Raw genomic sequence first — 22,307 nt, 5'->3', positions numbered from 1 at the left:
TGTTTTAAGAGCTCTTTAATTTAGCTGTACATTCGAGTTAGTATACTTTTTGGGCACATAATTCTTAATCTACGTTCCGCTTCCTCTTCATAATAATATAAACGGTTGAATTAACAACACAGTCATTATTAATAGACTTAAATATGGCAGATCATTTATTTTGAGTACTCAACCAAAAATACTCACACAAACGATAGTATTACAATGACAATAAATAAATGGAGGCAAGGTTTGGCAATATATTTGTTATATATCCTCGCAGTTTACTATTTGATGACTCTATGAGTAGCCTACCATCGAAACAAATTACAAATGGCAGTTATTATATATTGGTAGGTATATAAATAATGTTCACCTATAAATATAAAAGAAACCCTCATAGACAAGTCTTTCTTCGGTGACAGATAGCAGTGAAGCCTTATTTAGCACCATTTATAACTTATAAATAACATTTTGTGACTTCCCTGATTTCGTATAAAAGATAAAAATACCTAACTCTAGTATAAATAAGTTTTACAAAACGATTTGTCTGATTTGAGCCAAAACTTCACAGTTCCCAGTACAATTTAAAAAAGATGAAATTTTTGGTTTGAACATTGCACATGTATAACTAAAAAATGATGAAGGTAATAAGTTATTAAAATTTTATTCACTTGAATTGACCATAGGTAGGGCGTAGATATGATCAATACAAGGGAAGTTATATATACTTCTATATTAATAAATTAAATCTGTGTATATGATAATTCATATTCCATACAACGGCTATCTGCAGATAACACTTCTTCATAGGTCGTCTCTTCTTTGTCGAATATAACTTGATATTTGTTGACCATTTTACGACCTGTAATTTTAAACTTATTTTGTTCATATTTTTAATTGAAATAACAATCAATGTGGGACAGAAACAGAATCGCGAATCAATCATTCAGTCGTACCAAATTTTATGGACGATGTAGGACGCAAACCGCACCTCTCGGGAGATTAAATTTGTATATTGAAGTGAGGGATATAACTTAAAAATAACAAATTGTTTAGATTTGAAAGAGGGAGAGGGAGAGAGAGAGAGTTTCAAGTCAATTTCCTAATAATTATTTATTGGAGTTGAGCAGCTTATCAACTGAGAGTCACTCGAACAGTTGGCTCACTTGGTAAGAGCGCTCGCACGGAAACCGAGAGGCGCGGTTTCGAGTTTCCCGTATCGTTCATAAATTTTTGTACAAATTAAATTTGTATATTTAATCCATGAAGTGAAGGATGTCACTTAAATATATTATTAATATGATAATTATATTACTGCACAACTTTCTAAACCCTAATAATTATTGGAAAAATATGGTCTAAAACCAGTTGAAAGATAGGGCAAAGAAAAGATAAGGGACCAAATAATTATGTAAATGACATTATATTAAAAATGTTGCTATTTATTTAAAAAAAATTAGGACAGTTCTTGTCACTTAATACGTTAACCTTAGAATTATCGACGATAATTATTGATCTACTTAAAAGTCCCATTTTCATAAATTTTTTTTTGTCTACAGTACCTAGTACCTACCCTACCGGCCGGGTGACGTCACAGTTAACTTGCACCTGGCGTGCTCTAGTACAATGTGAGAAAAAGATTCACTAGAAATTATAAAGAGTAACTTTTTGCATACTTTATTATGTCGTTTTTGTTACATATTTTATGCAAATTAATTATATTGATTAATTTCTTGCTAACCGTACTAACTTGATGCTAAAAAGCGAGCGAGAAATACACGAATGTACCTATAAATATAATAGGATTTCTAGTAATGAGGTATTTAATGAGATGAGCTATTGTGACGATATTTCCTTAGATCATTTATACGCCAAGCTACAGCTGTGAAAACATCAAAACAAATTGACGTTGACAGTTAACCCCTAATTTGAGCTAACTTCCGTTTACGTGCATTACGCACGTAATACACGCACACTAACACAAAGTTACATACAAATCGCAAGTGTAAGACGTAGTTTGTCACGCACACTAGAGTAATAAACCTGGCCTGTTTTTATTGATAGTCTAGCAGCGAGAAGTTCTCTCTCTGGACGTATAAAATTATCTCAGGAAATTTCATTTAAAAAAAGAGAAACCCGCTGAGTTTCAAGCGCCTGTTCTTCTCAATATTGTATATTTGATTAAAAAGAGCTGGGAGAATTTCTTGCGTCGCTTCTTCTCTTTCAGAGCGCCATTTGTTTCCGAAGCGGCAGTAGTGTCTATTATATTAGAAATGACATTAAAAAGAATTCTAAAGGATCCATTTTGAGAAAATAAATGCCTCCATGCCTTGCCATGTCTGTGGCATAAATTTTCGAATGGTTGATAGCCTATGAAGTTCAATAAGTGATTTAAAATCCTGTTTTGAATACATACATAGGTAGTTAGAGGTCGGTCTCTCCGTAGAGAGCGGTAGAGAACGACATGTAGTCGAGTGCTCCGGGAGGAGCTCCCACCCCGCGGTAGGGAGGCATCCTGGACACGCAGTACTCCGCCTGGTCGGGAGGCAGCTCACGACGTAACTCCTCTGCGGTTATATATGGCTGCAAAAAAAAAAACAAATTCTTAATTCTTCAGCAATTTCGTTCAACGGATCAGCCTAGCCATCCAACGCGGAAATGCTGCCAGTATTCTTGGTACGCTTCCACGGTATGATAGTTTTAATTTTCTATAGTCATAAGATTTGTTTCAAAAAATAATAATCACTATATACTTATCATTCAAAACTAATTCTTAAATATATGAATATAAAAAATACATTCGAATACGTGTTTGACTTGCCCACTAGCGGTGATGTTGATGAAATAAATACCAAAAAATTTGTAGTATTTTTTTTTATGACAATAAGAGACGAGCAGGGAATCTTAATTGATACGCCCTGCCCATTAAAATGCACTGCCGCTCAGGATTCTTGAAAAACCCAAAAATTCTCAGTGACACATCAATTGCACTCGTCGTCTCAAGATGACAAGTCTCATTTGCCCAGTAATTTCAGATCGAAACACAATAATGCTTCCACATAACAGCTTCACGGCAGAAAAAGGCGCCGTTGTGGTACCCATAATCTAGCATCCTGTGCAAAGGTCCCCACTGGCCTCTACTTATGACAACCCTTGGACCTAGGATTTCCCTATTCTTTTTTATTTATTAATTTAAAGAAATAAACATTTTGACTTTTCAATACATTTTTGATAATGTTTTGTATGTTCATAAGCACATTGAGGAATTTTCTAGAAACTGTGACATTCATAATGTTAACACGAGGAACAAACATAAACTTGTTATGCCTACTACTCGGTTGGGTCGAGTTAGTAAGTCTTTTGTTGGGCGATGTATATGCTTCTACAATATGATCCCAGAAAATGTACAAAACAAATGTGTTACGAAATTTAAAAGAATGTTAAAAAACGTTTGTGTGGAAAACGTTATTATAGCATAAACGATTTTCTTAATAACACCACGGACTGGGATTAAAGCGAACACCCTCAGTCTCTTTAATTATTAATGTTTATTGTACGATATTACATTGTAATCCATATTTTATATAAAAAAAAAAGCCCGCTGAGTTTCTTGCGCCCATTCTTCTCAGGTCTGAGGCAGTCTCTTTTGAATGGGTAGTAGATTTTGACGTTCAATAAGTGATTATAAATCCTATTTTGAATTTGAATTTGAATTTTATGCCCCGGGAAAGCACAGTCCAAATTTAACAGTTAAATATACACTTTGCTATGATTATTGTTTAGGCGCTTATAATCTTGATTTTCACACATCAATTCATTTCTGAGTAATACAATTTCCAACGCCATCTTTGCGCTTTTTATAAATGATTTAAATAAAATGTTTAAAAAAAGATGTGGTGTCGTTGGACACCAGGTAGGAACGAAGTTCCTTCGGCTAGTGTAGAATCGACACAATTTATAAAAAAAATCGTGTTCAATTTTATGTACGTTTTCTTGATTTTTCTCTTAAATTTTGCAGATTAGTTTTTATTTAAGTACAGGAAAGTATTTAGGAAATTCAGTATTTTAAGAAATAATAAATTACGTAAAATAAAAAAAAAATCGTAATCCAAATTATCAATTAAAATAACAAAATATGTCTCTTTATTTTTGTTTGACAACATAAAATTACATAGAAATAGAAATAATTACAAAATTATGGTTTTACTATCACATTTTTTTCAGTTCGGTCCCGCAGCAAAATCCCTTTCTCCTCCAAGCCTGCCGTAAGGAACTTCGTTCCAAAAATAAACTTAAAACTGAATAGTAGTTCACTTACCTTGTCTCCAGCAAGAATCCTGAAGCTGTCGATAACTTGTTCCGCTGTGTCTGTGTCTGTTGATTCCCGAGTCATGAAGTCCAAGAACGCATCGAATGACACATAACCTGATATAACAAATTGTTAGATAAATAAAATAATTCAACTATTGACAAACTGGCACATTCATTGCAAATAACAATAGTTTTTATTTCGATTCTGCATGAATAATTCTATAAGATACATTTTTGACGCACGGTTCTGCTGAGAGTTGAGACATTGGGTATGTTCCGATATGCACTGCAAGAACTGCACAGTGCTATCACTGTAGAAAAATACGTTCCGTTATAATAATAATAATAATATTGACACATTTTTTACACAAATTATCTTGCCCCAAGTTAAGCATATATAGCCTGTGTTATGGGTTACAAGACAATGATATATTTAATACAATATACTTACTTAAACATATATAAATTCAAATAAACATACATAAATACATTTAAACATCCATGACTCGGAAACAAACATCTATATTCACCATATAAATACTTGCACCTACCGGGATTCGAACCCGGGACCTCTAGCTTAGTAGTTATGAACTGGCAGTATACTGCCGCAGTACCCAAGGCAATATATGACGTCATAAATGGCCGCCATATTCTACTGTGAGCACTGGCGTTTTCGAGGTAAGATACTCGCAGTATTTTGATCACGTGATCAGTCAAACCACTCGAGTGCCTAACGTTTTATAAACAATACCTACAGTTTAATCTTTTTTAATTTGACAGTACTCCAACAATAGTTTTTTTTTAATGAACTAGAAAACTTTAATACACTCATTTGAATGCTGCGTCAAAAAATTCGGCTCACATATACGGGATTGCGTTCCGTTTTAAATAGTAACCAATATAACTGGCTATAAAGGAACGGCTTCACAGTATACTAAATTGACGTCACACTGTATAGTGGTCGCAGAGCATATCGGAACATACCCATTATAGCGATAGCCAACTGGTACTTTTAATTCTTTTTTTTTTTTATTTAAACGATAAATAGTCGCGCCAAAAAGGGATTCGCCATGATCATGACGTCATAATAACATAAACAAAGAAACGTCAAATGTCAAGTGCAATACTTATTGAGTTTTATAAAAACTAAAAACGTCTTTTAATAAATGCGTATCGTTGGTGTCTTGCTAGAAACAAATTGTTGCTGCTATAGTGACTTCACAAAATGGTGGTCGGAGTTTGCGGTCACGTGACATACAGATAATAAATCTATGATTTTAATTTTTAAAATATAAATAATTCTCATGTTTTTATAACAAATAATTATTGATAAGTTGGGCCCCCCACATGATGGACCAACGATCTGGTCAAGATCGCCGGAATACGTTGGATGAGGGCAGCGCAGAACCGATCGTCGTGGAGATCATTGGGGGAGGCCTTTGTCCAGCAATGGACGTCTCCCCGCTGATGATGATGAAATATTGAATTCGTATTTCTTATGGTAAAAACTCTGTAAATAACATACTTTCATAAATTAATTTTGATAGATGTAACTGGCCTATTATTATAACGACTGAACTATTACAAATTTCGCAATGAATATAAAAGATTTCTAATATGAAATTATCTATAATAAAATATGCATTTCTTTAGTTGAAGTTGTAATAAATATGATTAAACAAAATATATATTCTATTATGAATAAAAATATTTGAGCTTGAATAATATGTGGTACTCATACATACCAGTGTTGTTGGGGTCTACCACAGCCAGAATACGTTGGAAGTCAAGCTCCCCTTGCCTGTCCTTTCCGATGCTGTATCCCACTGATACTAAGCATGACTTGAGCTCTTCTGGCAACAGTCGTCCTGTAAAATTCAATAAATTGCATCACCATCCATCACCAGGAGCAAATCATCACCATAGCCTAAAATATATACAAGCTGAATTTAATAGTTTAAGAAGTAAAGTGTTAAATGAAGCGAGCGAACATTCGATGTTCATAACGAATTTTTTTTTTTTTTTATGGCAATAAGGGACGATACGAGCAGGACGTTCAGCTGGTGGTAATTGACACGCCATATTTCAATGCAGTGCCGCTCGGGATTCTTGAAAAACCCAAAAATTCTGAGCGGCACTGCAATAATTGCTCTCGTCAACTTGAGATATAAGTTGTCAAATCTCATTTGCCCAGTAATTTCACTAGCTACGGCGCCCTTCAGACCGAAACACAATAGTGCTTACACATTACTACTTCACGGCAGATAAAATAATTTTTAAATTCAGTCGAATAGTTTTTGAGTTGATTAATTACAAACATACATAGAATAATTGTGTTGACCAACCAAATTATTTATACTTATGTTAGATAATTTATACATCTACATAGAGCCCCTTGCTGTTAGACAACCGATGAAAACAGGCCAGTTTTTTTAAGATAATAAGGGACGAGACGAGCAGGACGTTCAGCTGATGGTAATTGATGCGCCCTGCCCATTACAATGCAGTGCCGCTCAGTATTCTTAAAAAACCAAAAAATTCTGAGCGGCACTACAGCTGCGCTCGTCAACTTGAGACAAGATGTCAAGCCTCGTTTGCCCAGTAATTTCACTAGCTACGGCGCCCTTTAGACAGAAACACAGTAATGTTAACACATTACTGCTTCACGGCAGAAATAGGCGCTGTTGATACCCATAATCTAGCCGGCATCCTGTGCAAAGGAGCCTCCCATTGGTAAATGGTTAAATGATAAAAGTGTTTATTACTAAAGTAATAAGCACACTAACGACCGTTTCCAATATTCAGTCTATCTCTTACTTGAGATAAAAATTGTAAATATCGTTGACTTTTCTGTCCCAATAGACTTATCGACGGTAACTCGCCTTATCCGTACACGCTGTCTGTCAATTGGACAACGTATAGCTTACAGGTGATAGAAGTTTGTATGGAAATTGCAATTCATGCGTCCCATTGTAAGGCGATAAGAATGACTTATCGGGTATATCGAGACAGCTTCAGTTATTGACAGCTAATTACTGACAGTAGAAGGTAGTAATATATCTCTATCTGTAGAAAGTATACTGGGAACGGCCGTAAGTGTTCGTGACAAGCTACGTCTTACACTCTCGCTTTGTATGTCACTGTGTTCGTGTAAGAGTTACTGTCTATCTACAAGCACAAATGATCTAATACTATTTTTTATCTGAATAAAATAAGATAATTACTTCATGGCATAACTTTCTTAACCCGATATAGAGTTTAGTGACAAATGTAAACAAAGATGAATAATGTATACTTTATAGTAAATAATACCTGTACGGTTCTTGTCAAAGTGGTTGAACGAGGCTCTGAACTCTGTAAGTTGCTCCTGAGTGATACCCTTGGAGTCTCTGGTGAGGATTTGGTTCTCCACCTCGTTGATTGTTCTGTTAATTGACGTCAGTAGCTGTTCCCATCCAACGCGCAGGGTCTCCATTGTGTATTGCGAATATCTAAATAATATTATCAAAATCTTAATAAACAATTTATACTGGGAGATAATATCTAACATATAAGAGATATCGCCTAACATATTAGAGATATCGTCTTACATAATATAAGAGATATCGTCTCACATATAAGAGATATCGTCTTACACATAAGAAATATCGCCTAACATATTAGAGATATCGTCTTACATATAAGAGATATCGTCTCACATATAAGAGATATCGTCTCACATATAAGAGATATCGTCTCACATATAAGAGATATCGTCTTACATATAAGAGATATCGTCTCACATATAAGAGATATCGTCTCACATATAAGAGATATCGTCTCACATATAAGAGATATCGTCTTACATATAAGAGATATCGTCTTACATATAAGAAATATCGTTTTACATATAAGAGATATCCTCTAACATATGAGAGATATCGTCTAACAGATGAGAGATATCGTATAACATATGAAAGATATCGTTTAACATATGAGAGATTATATCTAACATATAAGAGGTATAGTATTATATATATTTAAGGCATTTTTCACCCACTGGTCGCGATGATCGAGAAGCGAATAAAGATTAAAACTAGGAATGAATTAGGGAGCAGCTGGAAGCCACTTTAGTTCCGAGAGTTTTGTCGCTTTAGCTTGGTGTACACGCGACGGGCGATAATGGACACTTTAGTAGAAAATAACAGTTAGGGGTCGCTCAGCGAGTACTTCTGACATTCAAGCTATTGTCAAACAGACAGCGTTTTTATTTTGTTATGTATAGTACGTCTATCTATCGTTTGAATCTAGTTACATAGAAAAGCGAATGTAAACCGAATATGTGACGAACCGAAGGGCGTGTCACGCCAGGCGTGAGCGAGATAGTTGTATTAGCTGGCTGGAGAGCGAATGAGAGATGCGCCGGTTATGTTTATTTACAAAACTTTAACAAGAGCGACGCGGGGGGCTCGCAACGTTTCGCTTTCGATTTGCTGTGTTTTCTTCCTTATGTCTTCCCTGCGTTCTTTTTGTACTTTCCTCACCCGCATTATGTGTCTCTACATGCTAATAATAACTCTCGATAATAAATCGAATGAGCCATCGAATACTTTTAGGAGCTTAATCTAGATTTCACCCCTTTTTAACCTTGTTGATTAGCCTAACAGTGAAACCCCATAACGATGCGTTGAGAATTATAAACAAAAAAGGGATAATGTTAAATAAACAAATTCTTATAAAAATATTACGGAAAAAAAGCTGTGATCGCACTGCCCTCGTCAAACTAACTCTTTATAATAGAACACCTATGGACTATAGTCTATGGTGAGGTAGGATGACTATAGTCTATGGTGAGATAGGATGACTATAGTCTACTGACCTGTTCTCGAAGATCATGCCCTCTTGCACAGCCTGGTGAATACGCTCCAGCTCTTCGATATGTGGTTTGTACGCGTACACGCCTGCCTCGTACTCCTTCAGACGATGAAGCTGGTCTTCTAGCGAGCCCTGTAATAAATATTAATGTACTCGTATTGAGTAAATCAAACTGGATTGAAGATTGTTCTTTAATCAATCAAATAAAAACATCACTTTATTCATGTAGGCCAAGGAAATGTTACTTATGAATGTTAGAAGTTTTCTTTTCTTTATACATTGACCGCCACTACGAAAAGGGTTGAGCTTTTATGAAGTTTATTAGATGAAGTGGCAAGAAACTCATTGCCACTCTTTTAAATCAACATATACAGCTTCGTCGTTTTACAAATCATTTTAGTTACAATATATGTAAAGTGAATCCATACGATAAATTTGTTAATTATTATTTTTAAAATCTTTGTGACAAACATTTTAATTTGATATGTGTACATGATAATGTGGTAATGGTACCCCCGGTGTTCGTGTTTAGGCATAAATTCACCGACATTAGGCCAATTTCCACTGAATCACAGATTACAGTCAAATCGATGATAAATTTATTTGGCAGAGAAACACGATCCTATACAGCGAACCCTAAAATCAATTAAATCTGTCTCCATCTTATAATTAACACAGCTTTTTTCCTTTGCATTCTTTCCCACACAACAAACCCAAACAAAACTCATGTTTTCAGGACTCTGTGAATTCTTATCATTATACTAGCACTACCAATCTTTAATAATATTATTTTTATAACAGATATCGAAGTTATTACAACTTTTGAATTTTTACCCAAATATTCGAAATTTGACCCTTATGTACATTATTTTATATTAGAGGGGATTTCCTACTACTTTACTCGATTTAAAACGGGAGAGTGATTCTTCTGAGCGTACCGGCTAAATATAAGAAAGAGAAGAGAGTATAATGAATAAGAGCCTTTAGTTTTAATTATTGTTATAGAAGTCTATACTAACATAAATTAAAGTTATTTTAACTAACATATATATATTTTTGGGGTTCTTCAAGAATCCTGAGCGGCACTGCATTGTAACGTCCTGCTTGTCTCGTCCCTTATTTTCATTAAAAAATATATCTTGTGCAATAAGGATAGTGTGTTTGAAACAAATAATTAATTCCCATTTCACCAATACCCTTACTGTACCATCACAATAACTCGTAATAACATGGGTCATGCCTCCTCCTCTAAGATCTATATTGACACCAACCTGCAAGCCCATGCCGATAGCTGTGACAGCGTCCATCTGCCTTTCGATCCAAGGTCCAACAGCGTTGGCCTTCTCCGCGAACTGCCGCCGCAGATTCTCGTTGTTCTGCTGCTTGCGGAGTTCTGCCGCGAGTGTGCCGTCACGCTGCGGCACTAATTGCCGCACGTCCGACCATTTGCGGTTCAATTCCTGTACGTTAACAATATTGTTTAAGTATGTTTGTTAACAAAACCAAACCAAAACTAATTTATTTCATAGTTAAATAACATCACACTTGAAATATGTCGTTTTTTCATACAGCTCATTCGGAAGGCACATTTTCTTAGAGAATAGTCAGAAATTTTATGTAAATGACGAAATGAGCTCCATAGAATGTTCTAGAATACTTACGTGTGCAGTTAGAGTTGTGTAGGGGTTCTCTAAGCCTCCAGGAATTTGGTGTTGTTTTACAATAGACTCCACTTGGTGTACTAAGTTGACTATTGCCTGGAAGAAAACATAAACAATTAAAAATTATTATAAGTAATAAACTATTTTCCATTCAATCAACCAATTAATGACCTTTCTTAGATCTAACCGTATAAAGGGTTTTGTAAGTTTAATAAGTATTTTATATACACAATAGAGAAGTCATTCTCAAGGACACTGCCAGTTTTGCACTCTTTGAAAAATAATTCCTTTAATATAAAGTACATATTTCCATTCTGCGTACAGTCTATGATCTAAACGTTCATAATCGTTTGGACTCTAGCGGAGATACAGGGAGATAGAAAGGGAAAGCGAATCTATTGTGAAACGTTTTTGATTGACATAATCAAATTTGAGTGTCATAAGCTGTCAGCCACGCATGGAATTAGCTCCTAACTATTTTAAATATGATTTTTGGTGTAGATATTTTGCAGTGACTAATAAATTTTACAGAAGACATTTAAAAAAAATCTATATTTTCAGATTTTAATCAATCCGACACGTGTTTGATTAAAGACAAATATTGGCGCAATTATTTACACTCAAGAAAACACACAAAATTTAGATAAGTTGTTGTGTAACAAAAGAGAAAGTTATGATATTGACCTGGTATTCCTTGTCGGCTTCACCAAGGGTGGCCTTGAAGCGAGCGTGGGCATCCATGAGACCGGAGATCTCTTCGATGGTGTGCACAATGAACATGTCTACGAGATCCTCTCGGGTGCCATCCAACCTGCAACATTAAAGACAATTAAAACCATCTACAACCCAGTTACATTATAGCTAGACCTGACGTCGATGACGTCACATCGTCACTTTGGTACGGTCTGCAAAACAAGCATCACTAGGATATTATTATTAATAGTAATAATAATAATAAGCCTTTAATTAAATCCAACAACGTTCAAATACATAATAATATAATCTTAACACTACGCGTATAATATAAAAGTTTCGTTATTACTGCGTGTATATGCCTCCTCCAGCTTATTCCATGTATACCTCCTCTGTGCTTTTCCTCTCCATTTTTCCCGCTATTTTTATTATGTCATCCACCCATCTGTGTCTTGGGCGGCCTCTTTTTCTTTTGCCAGATGGTCCTTCCCAAATTGTCGTTTCTACTGTCCATCTTTTGTCCATGAATCTCGCCACATAACCTGCCCAGCGCCACTTTTGCGTTACAGCGTACTCAAGAGGATCTATCAAATTTGTCCTTTTCCTAATGCTGTCACTTCTAATCTTTTGAATTTTTCTGATTTTCAACAGACTCCTTTCCATCGCTTACTGGCAGGTCGCTAGTTTTGTTTTTATTTTTGTATTGTATGTCCACGTTTGACAGCCGAATGTGAGAGTCGGTTGAATGCAGGTGTCCATAACAATCTTTTTGAGATGCAGAGGGAATGACCCTTTTAAAATTTCTTTTAAGCTCCAGAATTTTTTCCAGCTTATATTCACCCTTCGTTCAACTTCTTCCTATATTATTACGAATACATAAAAACGATTTATTTTGTCAGTGTTATAGATTAATGCATAGGTGTTGTGTTGTGATGTTGATTGTTAATTCAACATCAAAAAATGTTTTTTATTTTTCTGGTAGAACTATGAAAAGCGACACAGAACAACAGAAACTATAGAAGTATCAACAACAGAAGTCAAAACGTAGCAATGCAAACTTCAAAAACAAAGCAGTGATAGCACGAAAATATCACGACGTGTATCAAACCAATGAAACTTCGAGCCGTGGTGAAGCTACAGGACGAGCGCGATTAGATTGAAGCTGTGAGTGTTCCGAAGAGCTGTTAAACCTGATTCCTGCCGCCGAATTCCACCTTCGCACGACACGCCACAAATTAGGATATCATCCCCACTAGGGCTTCCAATCCGAGATCTCGGTATTGCGGGATCCCGCGCCATTTTACAATCCCGCGAAATGCGGAATTACGGGCGCGGGAATTGCGGGACTGAAAGAAAGCGTGCATGCGATGCAAAATAGGATAATGTGCGTGAAATATTATTCTTAATAACTCAAGTTTTTAACTGTTTCGTATTTTCGTGAAGTTTATTGATACATCCTGAACCATAAATCTTTCATTCACGTACAAACCCTTAAAAGGAATAACGCCCACAAGTGTGGAATCAGAAAGGGCATTTTCTGCTGCAGGCTATATTGCGTCTAAAATACGCAATAGTTTGGCAGACGTCAGTTTGGACATGTTGTGTTTCCTTCGCAAACAATTTCAGTTAAGATTAAAAGCTGACAAACTTAATAATTAAGTAATAATTTATCAGTTTAAAATGTGTTTATTTTGTTTTTTTTTCTTAATTTTGCTTTGCGCATTTTTTGAAAACGATTTGTTTTGTTTTGCTTTTTATTCAGAATTTGTTATTGTTTTTTTTTTGTGAAAAAACTGTATAATTTGATTGATCTCATTTTAATAGTAATATGTACGTAAATAAATGTGGAGTTGATAAATTCATTGTTTTACAATGTGCAAATTTTCAATATGCGGGATCCCGCAAATACCGAGATCCCGCGGGATTGAAAATTTGTAGTCCCGCGAATGCCGAGATTGAATACAGGCCGCGGGATTGGAAGCCCTAATCCCCACCATCTGGATGTGTGGCGATCCTCCACAGTGCGGTTTTCAAGGAGCTTTCTTCCACATACTATAAAGCTGTCGAATGAGCTTCCTTGTGCGGTGTTTCCAGGACGATACGACATGGGTACCTTCAAAAAGCCGTTACACCTTCCTTAAACGCCGGCAACGCTCCTGTGATTCCTCTGGTGTTGCAAGAGAATGTGGGCGGCGGTGATCACTTAACACCAGGTGACCTGTACGCTCGTTTGTCCTCGTATTCCATAAAAAAAAAGTTAAGATCTATAGAATGTATTTAGACTGTGCTCAGACTTAGCTTACAAAAAATTTAGCTGAATGTCAGCTTAGTATAATCTTTGATGTCGTTTTTATCGTCATTTAACAGCTGAAATTATGATGTGCTTAAGCTAAGACAGCCCAATACAAAACTTAACTATCGCAGTCAGCTTAGTTTTACGTAACTTCGTTATTGTTATGTTACCGTTTAACAAAACACGGGTCTAAGCTATGTTTATATTACTTCTTGTTATACCACCGTTAAATTTCTCCCGACCAGATGGTCTAGGTCTGGTCGGGGCTGATCAAAACAAACATTGACGGGCCGTATCCCCTCCTACACTGGAACTAGTGCTAGCTCCGGGGAGGGGAAACAAGTCTGAACTGCTTTGACAACAACTAAACAGGTTTGTTTTTCGTCTTTTTTTTTATTAAACTAAGGGACGAGACGAGCAGGACATTTAGCTGGTGGTAATTGATACGCACTGCCCATTACAATGCAGTGCCGCTCAGGATTCTTGAAAACCCCAAAAATTCTGAGGTGCGCTACAACTGCGCTTGTCACCTTGAGACATTAGATTTTAAGTCTCATTTGCCCAGTAATTTCACTAGCCACGTCACCCTTCAGACCGAAACACAGTTATGCTTACACATTGCTTCACGGCAGAAATAGGCACCGTTGTGTTACCCATAATCTAGCCGGCATCCTGTGCAAAGGAGCCTCCCATTGAAATTCTGATATAAGGCTACAAAGGGACGAGACGAGCAGAACGTTCGAACGTTTACAATGCAGTGCCACTCAAGATTCTGGAAAAATTCAAAAATTATGAACGTCAGTATAATAACTGCGCTCGTCTCATTGAGACATAAAATGTTCAGTCTCATTTGCCCAGTAATTTCATTAGTTACGGCGCCCTTCAGACCGAAACACAGTAATGTTTACATATTGCTGCTTCACGGCAGAAATAGGCACCGTTGTGGTACCCATAATCTAGCCGGTATTCTGTGCAAAGGAGCCTCCTACTGGTAAGTGGAGGTCGTCTACTCCAGACTCCAGACAATTCACACAGTACTGGCTCTGGATTCTGACTGGTTCGTCCGCTCCTGTCTAGTTGCAGTGTAGGAGTCTGGACTGGTATGGTCTGGCCGGGTCGGGCCTGCTGGCTAGACCGACTCCACTTCGTTAGTGTTACATGTTACACAGACGTACCAGTTGTTGAAGGGCGCAGCTCGCTTGGCGAACTCCAGATGCAGCAGGTCGATCTGCTCCAGCAGGCGTTCAGCGTCGTCGAGGGCCGCGCGGCGCCTCTGGGTGAGAGCACCCAGGCGGTCCCACTGCGAGCAGATGCGCTGGCAACGTGCGTTCACACTCGCCACCTCGTGGTACTCCAGAGTACTGAAACGATTAAAGGCATATTTTAGGGACACTCTGAAATTAAGCACAAAAAATACCAAATATAAATAATCTAATATATAAAATTTCGTGTCATGGTGTTAAACATTGAACTCCTGCGAAACGGCTTGACCGATTCTCGTGAAATTTTGAGTGCATATCGGGTAGGTTTGATAATCGGACAACATCTATTTTTCACCCCCCTAAATGTTAAGGGTGGTCCAAATTTTTTTTTAAATTTTGTTAGATTATGAGTCAGCACTAAAAAATACATACAACTTCAAATTTTCACCCATCTACGATCAACAGTTACTTTTGTATCGCAATTTTAATATCGGCAACACAACGTTTGCTGGATCAGCTAGTAATCGATATTAATAAGGTTGCTATAGACACGATACAGTAATAGAACCGTACTTTAAATTCATACTGGAGTGCCCGACGCACGCACACATACACACGTTTTATATGGGCGCTAAGCAATCTTGGGAAGACAAAACTATTGAGTGCCACGCCGTACGCCGCCGAGACTGGTCGTTGCCCGAGTTAAATTTGCTGTGCGGCGCTGTCCTCGTAGTCAATCTTTTTGTATGTACCAACCCTAGCGCTCCTTCCAGACTTCGGTATAAATTTAATGGAGACCGCAGAGTTACGCTACTGTTTTATTACTTGTATTGTGACATAAATGTTTTAACTGGCATACTGTGCAAAGGAGCCTCCCACTGGCTGTTAATAGTCAGGTTAAAGAATATATATGACTCACTTTAGTTCTTGAGCGATGGCTGCAATCTGTTCAACTCTGTCCTGGTGCGCGGCGAGATCAGACTCGAAGGCTTCGTGCTTCTTCTTCAGAGCCTTGATGTCGTAAAGTTTGCACTGACGGAAGTCTTGCGACTGAAGCATCTCTTCTTTGCCTAAAAAGATATAATTTATAAGTCGCGTTTACTCACACCATGATCATTTTCACAACCAAGAGAAAAAACTCAAATACTACTACTCTATAGACATAGAAATGCATCGATATTTGAGTTTTATTCCTATAAATCAATACTGAAGTATAGTTTCGGCGAATACTTCGGGAATACTTACAAGATTTCGGGATAAATAATCAAAACTACCTTGGGAATTTTTCAAGATATGACGATAGGCCTGACGACATATTATATGCTAAATTTCAACATTGTGGGAAGTAAAGTGAAATGAACAAATTTACATTCGCATTTGTAATATACATCACCAAACTTCAAGTTCGCTCTGAAGTTGGCACGCGCACCCATTTTCGCAGATATATTCCGTATATTATATATTCCCTATTTTTAGAAGGTATACTTCTTTTGGCGTATTAGGGACAGATTATTAGAGTGAACTGTTACGATGCGCGCGCACACCGTCACGCAAATTCGACACCATGACGTAAGCTGGTCCACTAGACCATTTATATAATACTTCAGCTATATATAATATATTATGTTATTCGATTATGCTTTTATATCCTTTGGTCTTTTATGTAGGATACAGACGTCGTTAAGACCGTGATATGAAAGAATTCGCGTCGTAACGACTTGGTAATTCAAATTCAAATATTTTTATTCAAAATAGGATGTGACATCACTTATTGAAAGTCCAAAACTACCACCCATTCCAAAACGAATTCCTCAGACCTGAGAAGAATGAGCGCAACAAACTTACTTATTATGGCTTATTTTTTTTTTTTCATAAAAAATGTTTACAAACTAAAATCATACAATTAAACTTATTATTTAATAGCCTGAGGGCGGTCGCTTCATTCCCAATCAGTGGTATCATTACGAAAGTCATTTATGCTATAGTAACCTTTAGCACATAAACGTTTTTTAACAATTCTTTTGAATATAGTAATACTTTTGTTTTGAACATGGGATCTTGTTGTAAAAGCATATACATCGAGTAATAGGCATTACAAGTTTATGTCTGTTCCTGGTGTTAACAGTATGATTACATTATCAAAAATATATATAGAAGCAACAGGAAAGATGTTAATTTCTTTAAATTTTGCTCTCAAAGATCGATGTCCTAAACTAAATTCCTCAAGGACTGTAGCAGACATTGCATTTGGCTTAAACATATATAAACATTAGACATAATGACATTCAAGTTGAGTTCCAGGTTGCATAGCAAGAGATGTGTTTGTTTAGAACCAAAAGAATCTCATCATTTACCTAGATATGCTCATTCAGCGCAACTTTAGTGGAAATTAGGTCACTCCGCTCAGACATCTCAAATGTCTCTGACGTAAACACAGCCTTAAGTAGCTTAAATTAGTTACCTCTGGTCCAGTCCTCATGGATGTCAGCTTTGTGCTTGAACTTCTGAGCAAGATATTCAAGTCGCTCCAAACGCATCATTTCACTCAGGAGCCACTCTTCGAATGCCTTCTCGGCAACTTCCAGTCCCTTCCAGGCTCCAGCGATGTCCTGTCATAATTTTAATAAATTTCAGGATATATAGAAAATGATTTATTTAATCATGTGGTTTCAATACTGGCTTTGTCAAACCAAACATATGGATAGAGTATAGGATATAAAAGAGCTTTCTAGGTTCATTAAAAGACTGGAGGCCTATATAGTCTAGTCAACAAGTGCTTTTTGTGTCAAAATTTTTTCGCCTTCTCCGAAAATTATTATTGATGTGTCATTCCATTCGGAATCGCATGTAGATAGTTTTTGAGAAAATCAAGATTCAAAAGGAGGAGGAAATTTGCCATTTGAGGAAAAAACCCAGACACCCAGAACTGTAGGACCAATATTTATAATTTTCCCAGAGTGTGGAAAATATGCCCAAAAACGGGCACTCCGTCCTGCACAAGCCACGCGCCCTTCGGTCCTTTAATGAATAAATATTATTTAAATATGAAAATTAAAAATTGCGGCGCCTTCAGAATAGATCAATGAACAATAATCCGTGATCAAAAAAAATTATCGCGATTTTTCAATAGGTAAGTTATCGATTAAATTAATTAACAATTATCGCTCGTCAGAATTACAGAATTTACCATATGTTCGTAAAAAGAGCTCGTGAGAAGAACATAATATAAGAAACTCAATGGCCACTGTTTTCAATCAAATAGAGTATTTTACAATTGCTGTAATATACATAACAAATTAGTTTGTAAGGTATCCAATATATGAATCGTGTTTAAATAATAAAAAAAAAAATCAAAGTTAAAAAGACGTGTGGCACTCGGGGACTGCCGCGGTAAAACTATTGATTAGCATTTTTTATCAACTTATGCAATTATAATTATTCATTTATTTTATTTATGCATTATTTATTTTTTAATAAAATTAATTTAAAAAAAAAAGCAAACGGGAAGTGAGTAAAATTTAACTTGCAAGATTTGATTACAGACAGACAACGGGACAGGTGAAACTAAATAAAAATGCTTGTCATAATAATAAAAAATAAAAAAAATGTGATAACAAAAATAAAGAAATTAAATAAAAATCAAGATGTACCCCAGGCTCGAACCTGGGACCTTCTGCACGAAAAGCATACGTGATAACCGCTGTTCCACGGCAACTGAAATGACCGTGGCGCAATATCTATATACATCTAGTATGTAAGTGTTAGGTTATTTTCGTTACGGAATTTCTGGATTCGGTCTCCACGCTCAAGGCCCGCGATAGAAGCTATGCAATAGCTTAAAATTATTTCATGAAAGGTAATAAATAATTAAATGTATATATAAATATAAATCATCATATATGGGATGCATTCACCTTTAGAGCTTGAACTCATTGTTTGTGTAAGGATGCTTCGTGAACATGATGGTCGTGATTACTGTCACAATTAGTAATCGCAATTCGCATCTAACAAATACAATGTATCATTAACTATAACAGGTCGACCTGGCATCACAAGCAGTACCCGTTCACGAGTTGACGCATAGACCAGCCATTCCTTATGTCAGCCTACATATAAATATACTCACAGAAATCATTTTGCCTTCGGTAGGCATGTATGCGGGTCTGTTGCTTAGACGCAGCTTGGTTTGCAGAGTGTTGAAGTTGGTCTCCAACTTTGCTTTCTGCTCTACGCGTGGAGGTTTGTGCTTGCGCCTGAAGAAACATATATAACAGATTAATTCTAATTAAAATAAGCTCACAATTGGGTCATAATAATTGTGTTAACTGCCTCGGAAGTCTGTTAGGTATTAACCGATTTGGAAAACTATTCTCTTACTTAAAAGGTTGACTTACATATTAATCCAATTAATATTATTATTAAAACACCTTGGTTATTAAGTGCACACAAATTTTATTTCTTTTTTCACAGAGTCATTACAGATATTCCCTCTTATTCATAATAGTCTTCTAACTTAAAGCATTGCTAATTCTCACTCTGTCTTCTTCTATTGACCTAAGTCACAAAAGAGAGAAAAAACACTCCTAAGCGGCTGTTTAAAGTTAGCGGACCATTATGAATAAGGGGGATTAAGTTTACATTAAGCCAATGCCATATTCATCAAATTATTGCACCTAAAGCAATTCGAACCTCCGGGTTCACCCTACAGATAAGGGTATACTAAGTAAGAAAGCACTGAATTTTTATTATATAAGTAACTTAGTAAAACAAAAGTAATTTAGTCTGTCAATTACACTTTAAAGGCTAAACTACTGAAACGATTTTAAATAATTTTATTGAATTTTTATGGTCATAGACAGGATGTAATCGCGAAGTGTGACCAGGCGGTAATTCCATAACGCTGTTACAGATACCAAAAACCCTTAAAGTGATATTAAAAAATACGTTAACCAATCAAAGTACTACCAGTGGAAGGCTCCTTTGCACAGGATGCCGGCTAGATTATGGATACCACAACGGCGCTTATTTCTGCCGTGAAGCAGTAATGTGTAAGTATTACAGTATTCTAGTGAAATTACTATGCAAATGAGACTTGACATTTTATGTCTCAAGGTGACGAACGCAATCACTGTATTGTAATGGGCAGGGCGTATCAATTACCATCAGCTGAACGTTCTGCTCGTCACGTCTCCCTTATTTTCATTAAAAAAAAAGTAAAAAAAACATCAACTACTTTTTAAAAATCAAACAAAAAGAACCCAAAATCTTGATACTAAACAGTACCTATTACTACCCATAACTATCTGGAATAATTAATAGCCTGGTCACACTTAACGATTACAACCTGTATACAGCCTGATTCCACACAGACACAGTCTCTCAAGTGGTCTCAAAGGCGGTGGTGCTGAAGATGCGCCTAAGCGACGTAGCCTCATGCCCCGTACGTTTATATTAATGGGATATAAATTTATCACATGGTGTTGTAGATTATATGAACCGTGTTCGCAACTTCGATTAAAAAAAAATCAACGTTACCTGTAAGTACGATAGTCTTCAAGTTTCTTCTGGCAGCCAGCTAACGAGTTGTCTGTCTGGCGGCTGTTCAGCCAGGGCATAGTGCGACGGATCCAATCCAATAACTGAAAAAAAAATAACGTAATTTTATTTTAACTTATTTGACATATTTTTTTTGCCAAGAATATATGATATAGCAGGAGACTTGGCCGTATTACCGCCTCCCGTTTCCCTTTCACCCCCTCACGATCGTCCTGTTGCGTCAGTACGGTTTGCAGTTTCATTACCGTTAGGTACACGTCGTGATATTTCCGTGCTATCACTGCTTTGTTTTTCAAGTTTTCATTGTTATGTTTTGACTTTTGTTGTTAACAGTTCTGCAGTTTTTGTTGTTCTGTGACGCTATTATGTCAGAAAAATAAGTACTCTTTGTGACTTAACATATATGCTTTCATCATTATAACTGTTGATCTGTATATAATAAATAAAATAATGTTTTTTTATGAATTTGTCAATAATATATCATAAAATCAAGAATTGCTTCGTAAAAATGTTGTTGTAATAAAATTGTTTCACAGCTTAACTGTCAAACCGTTGCGTCAATAAATTCGACGGGGTACGCATCAAAGGAAAAACAAATTTATTGTTTTATTTAATTCCGAGCATTTTCCTATTTATTCACCTTTTAAACCTTCCCTGTACTTCCACAAATAATTCAAGACCAAAATTAGCCAAATTGGTCCAGCCGTTCTCGAGTTTTAGCGAGACTAACGAACAGCAATTCATTTATATATATATGTATAGATAATATTAGGATATTATCTAGTGACGCTTGTTTTGCACACTAATGACAAAAAAACTGATGTTCAACACAGAATACGAATTGATCACAAGTGACATGCACTATTAAATACTTACTCTACCATAGCTATCAAGCTGTCAATCAATTATCAGATATGGCGGCAAATTCAAATATTGCGTCATGGACTTGACATAACAAAGAATGTCAAAACTAATAAAATGAATAGGTTAATTGATTAGTACTCCTGTTTTCTTTCCAGATTGGCCTAGACGAGAGTAATGTGGATCATTTGTTTTTCAATTGTCCTTTAATTTAACCATCTTTTCTCCTTTAAATGTCTCCTTTCCCTAGTTTTCACTCCTTTTGTAAATATTTTGTGTAAATATATGTATTACAAAGAATAAGATTTAGTTGTAAATATCACTAAGTACTTATATAATAATTTAAGTAATTATATTTGTGTATGCTCTTTATAGTCTAAAAGCTAGTATATTTGCGTCAGGTATGAGATAAGAAAATTAAACTTGTAACAATCTTTGGTGCTAAAGACTACCATTAAAATTATTAAACGAATACTCTAAGCTTGGTGGTCTACCTAACATGACATTGGCTAACTTGTGGTATGTCTTTCACAGAAGCCACAGTAGAATAGAAAATACACAAATAAAATTTGAAAACAAAATTTTATGAACGATGCGAGACGCGAACCCACGACCTCTTGCGTTCCGTGCGAGTGCTCTTCCAAGTTCCAACTGTGCTAACCATTCGAGTGACGTATCGTCATAAAATCTTGTATGCTCTGTTCAACTCTCCGGTATAGAAAATGGTTGATTTATACTTACATCGCTAGCGAGGCGTTCGTACTCCTCCATAAGACGTTCGTTCTCCTGGTTCACTTTGAGCACTTTGCAGATACGGTTGGCAGCCGTCTCAGCCTAAAATTATAATTAACATGCTTTAACTCAGTAAAGTAGAGGTTCTCATCAAACGCATTC

General features: G+C 36.2%; 1 protein-coding gene across 2 annotated transcripts in view; it reads right to left on the bottom strand.

The window, feature by feature from the left end:
• LOC126974067 (alpha-actinin, sarcomeric) overlaps window positions 1-22,307 on the bottom strand; it is an 83,118-nt gene continuing 60,811 nt past the window's right edge. For both annotated transcript variants that reach the window (XM_050821456.1, XM_050821455.1), the window contains exons 6-20: window positions 22,155-22,247; window positions 20,532-20,635; window positions 19,123-19,249; window positions 17,458-17,605; window positions 15,916-16,066; window positions 14,970-15,155; window positions 11,493-11,619; window positions 10,809-10,904; window positions 10,419-10,607; window positions 9,152-9,279; window positions 7,606-7,784; window positions 6,039-6,161; window positions 4,301-4,407; window positions 2,399-2,565; window positions 1-844 (exon numbers count right to left, since the gene is read on the bottom strand). In XM_050821456.1, coding sequence (XP_050677413.1) covers window positions 2,407-2,565; window positions 4,301-4,407; window positions 6,039-6,161; window positions 7,606-7,784; window positions 9,152-9,279; window positions 10,419-10,607; window positions 10,809-10,904; window positions 11,493-11,619; window positions 14,970-15,155; window positions 15,916-16,066; window positions 17,458-17,605; window positions 19,123-19,249; window positions 20,532-20,635; window positions 22,155-22,247 — 1,917 coding nt within the window. In that variant the 3' untranslated portion in view covers window positions 1-844; window positions 2,399-2,406. The remainder of the gene's footprint in view (window positions 845-2,398; window positions 2,566-4,300; window positions 4,408-6,038; window positions 6,162-7,605; window positions 7,785-9,151; window positions 9,280-10,418; window positions 10,608-10,808; window positions 10,905-11,492; window positions 11,620-14,969; window positions 15,156-15,915; window positions 16,067-17,457; window positions 17,606-19,122; window positions 19,250-20,531; window positions 20,636-22,154; window positions 22,248-22,307) is intronic.

The sequence above is a fragment of the Leptidea sinapis genome, chromosome 31, assembly GCF_905404315.1.
Source record: "Leptidea sinapis chromosome 31, ilLepSina1.1, whole genome shotgun sequence".
NCBI classification, from domain to species: Eukaryota; Metazoa; Arthropoda; class Insecta; order Lepidoptera; family Pieridae; genus Leptidea; species Leptidea sinapis.
The sequence above is the reverse complement of the archived record's forward strand: the minus strand, read 5'-3'. Positions and strand labels throughout refer to the sequence as shown.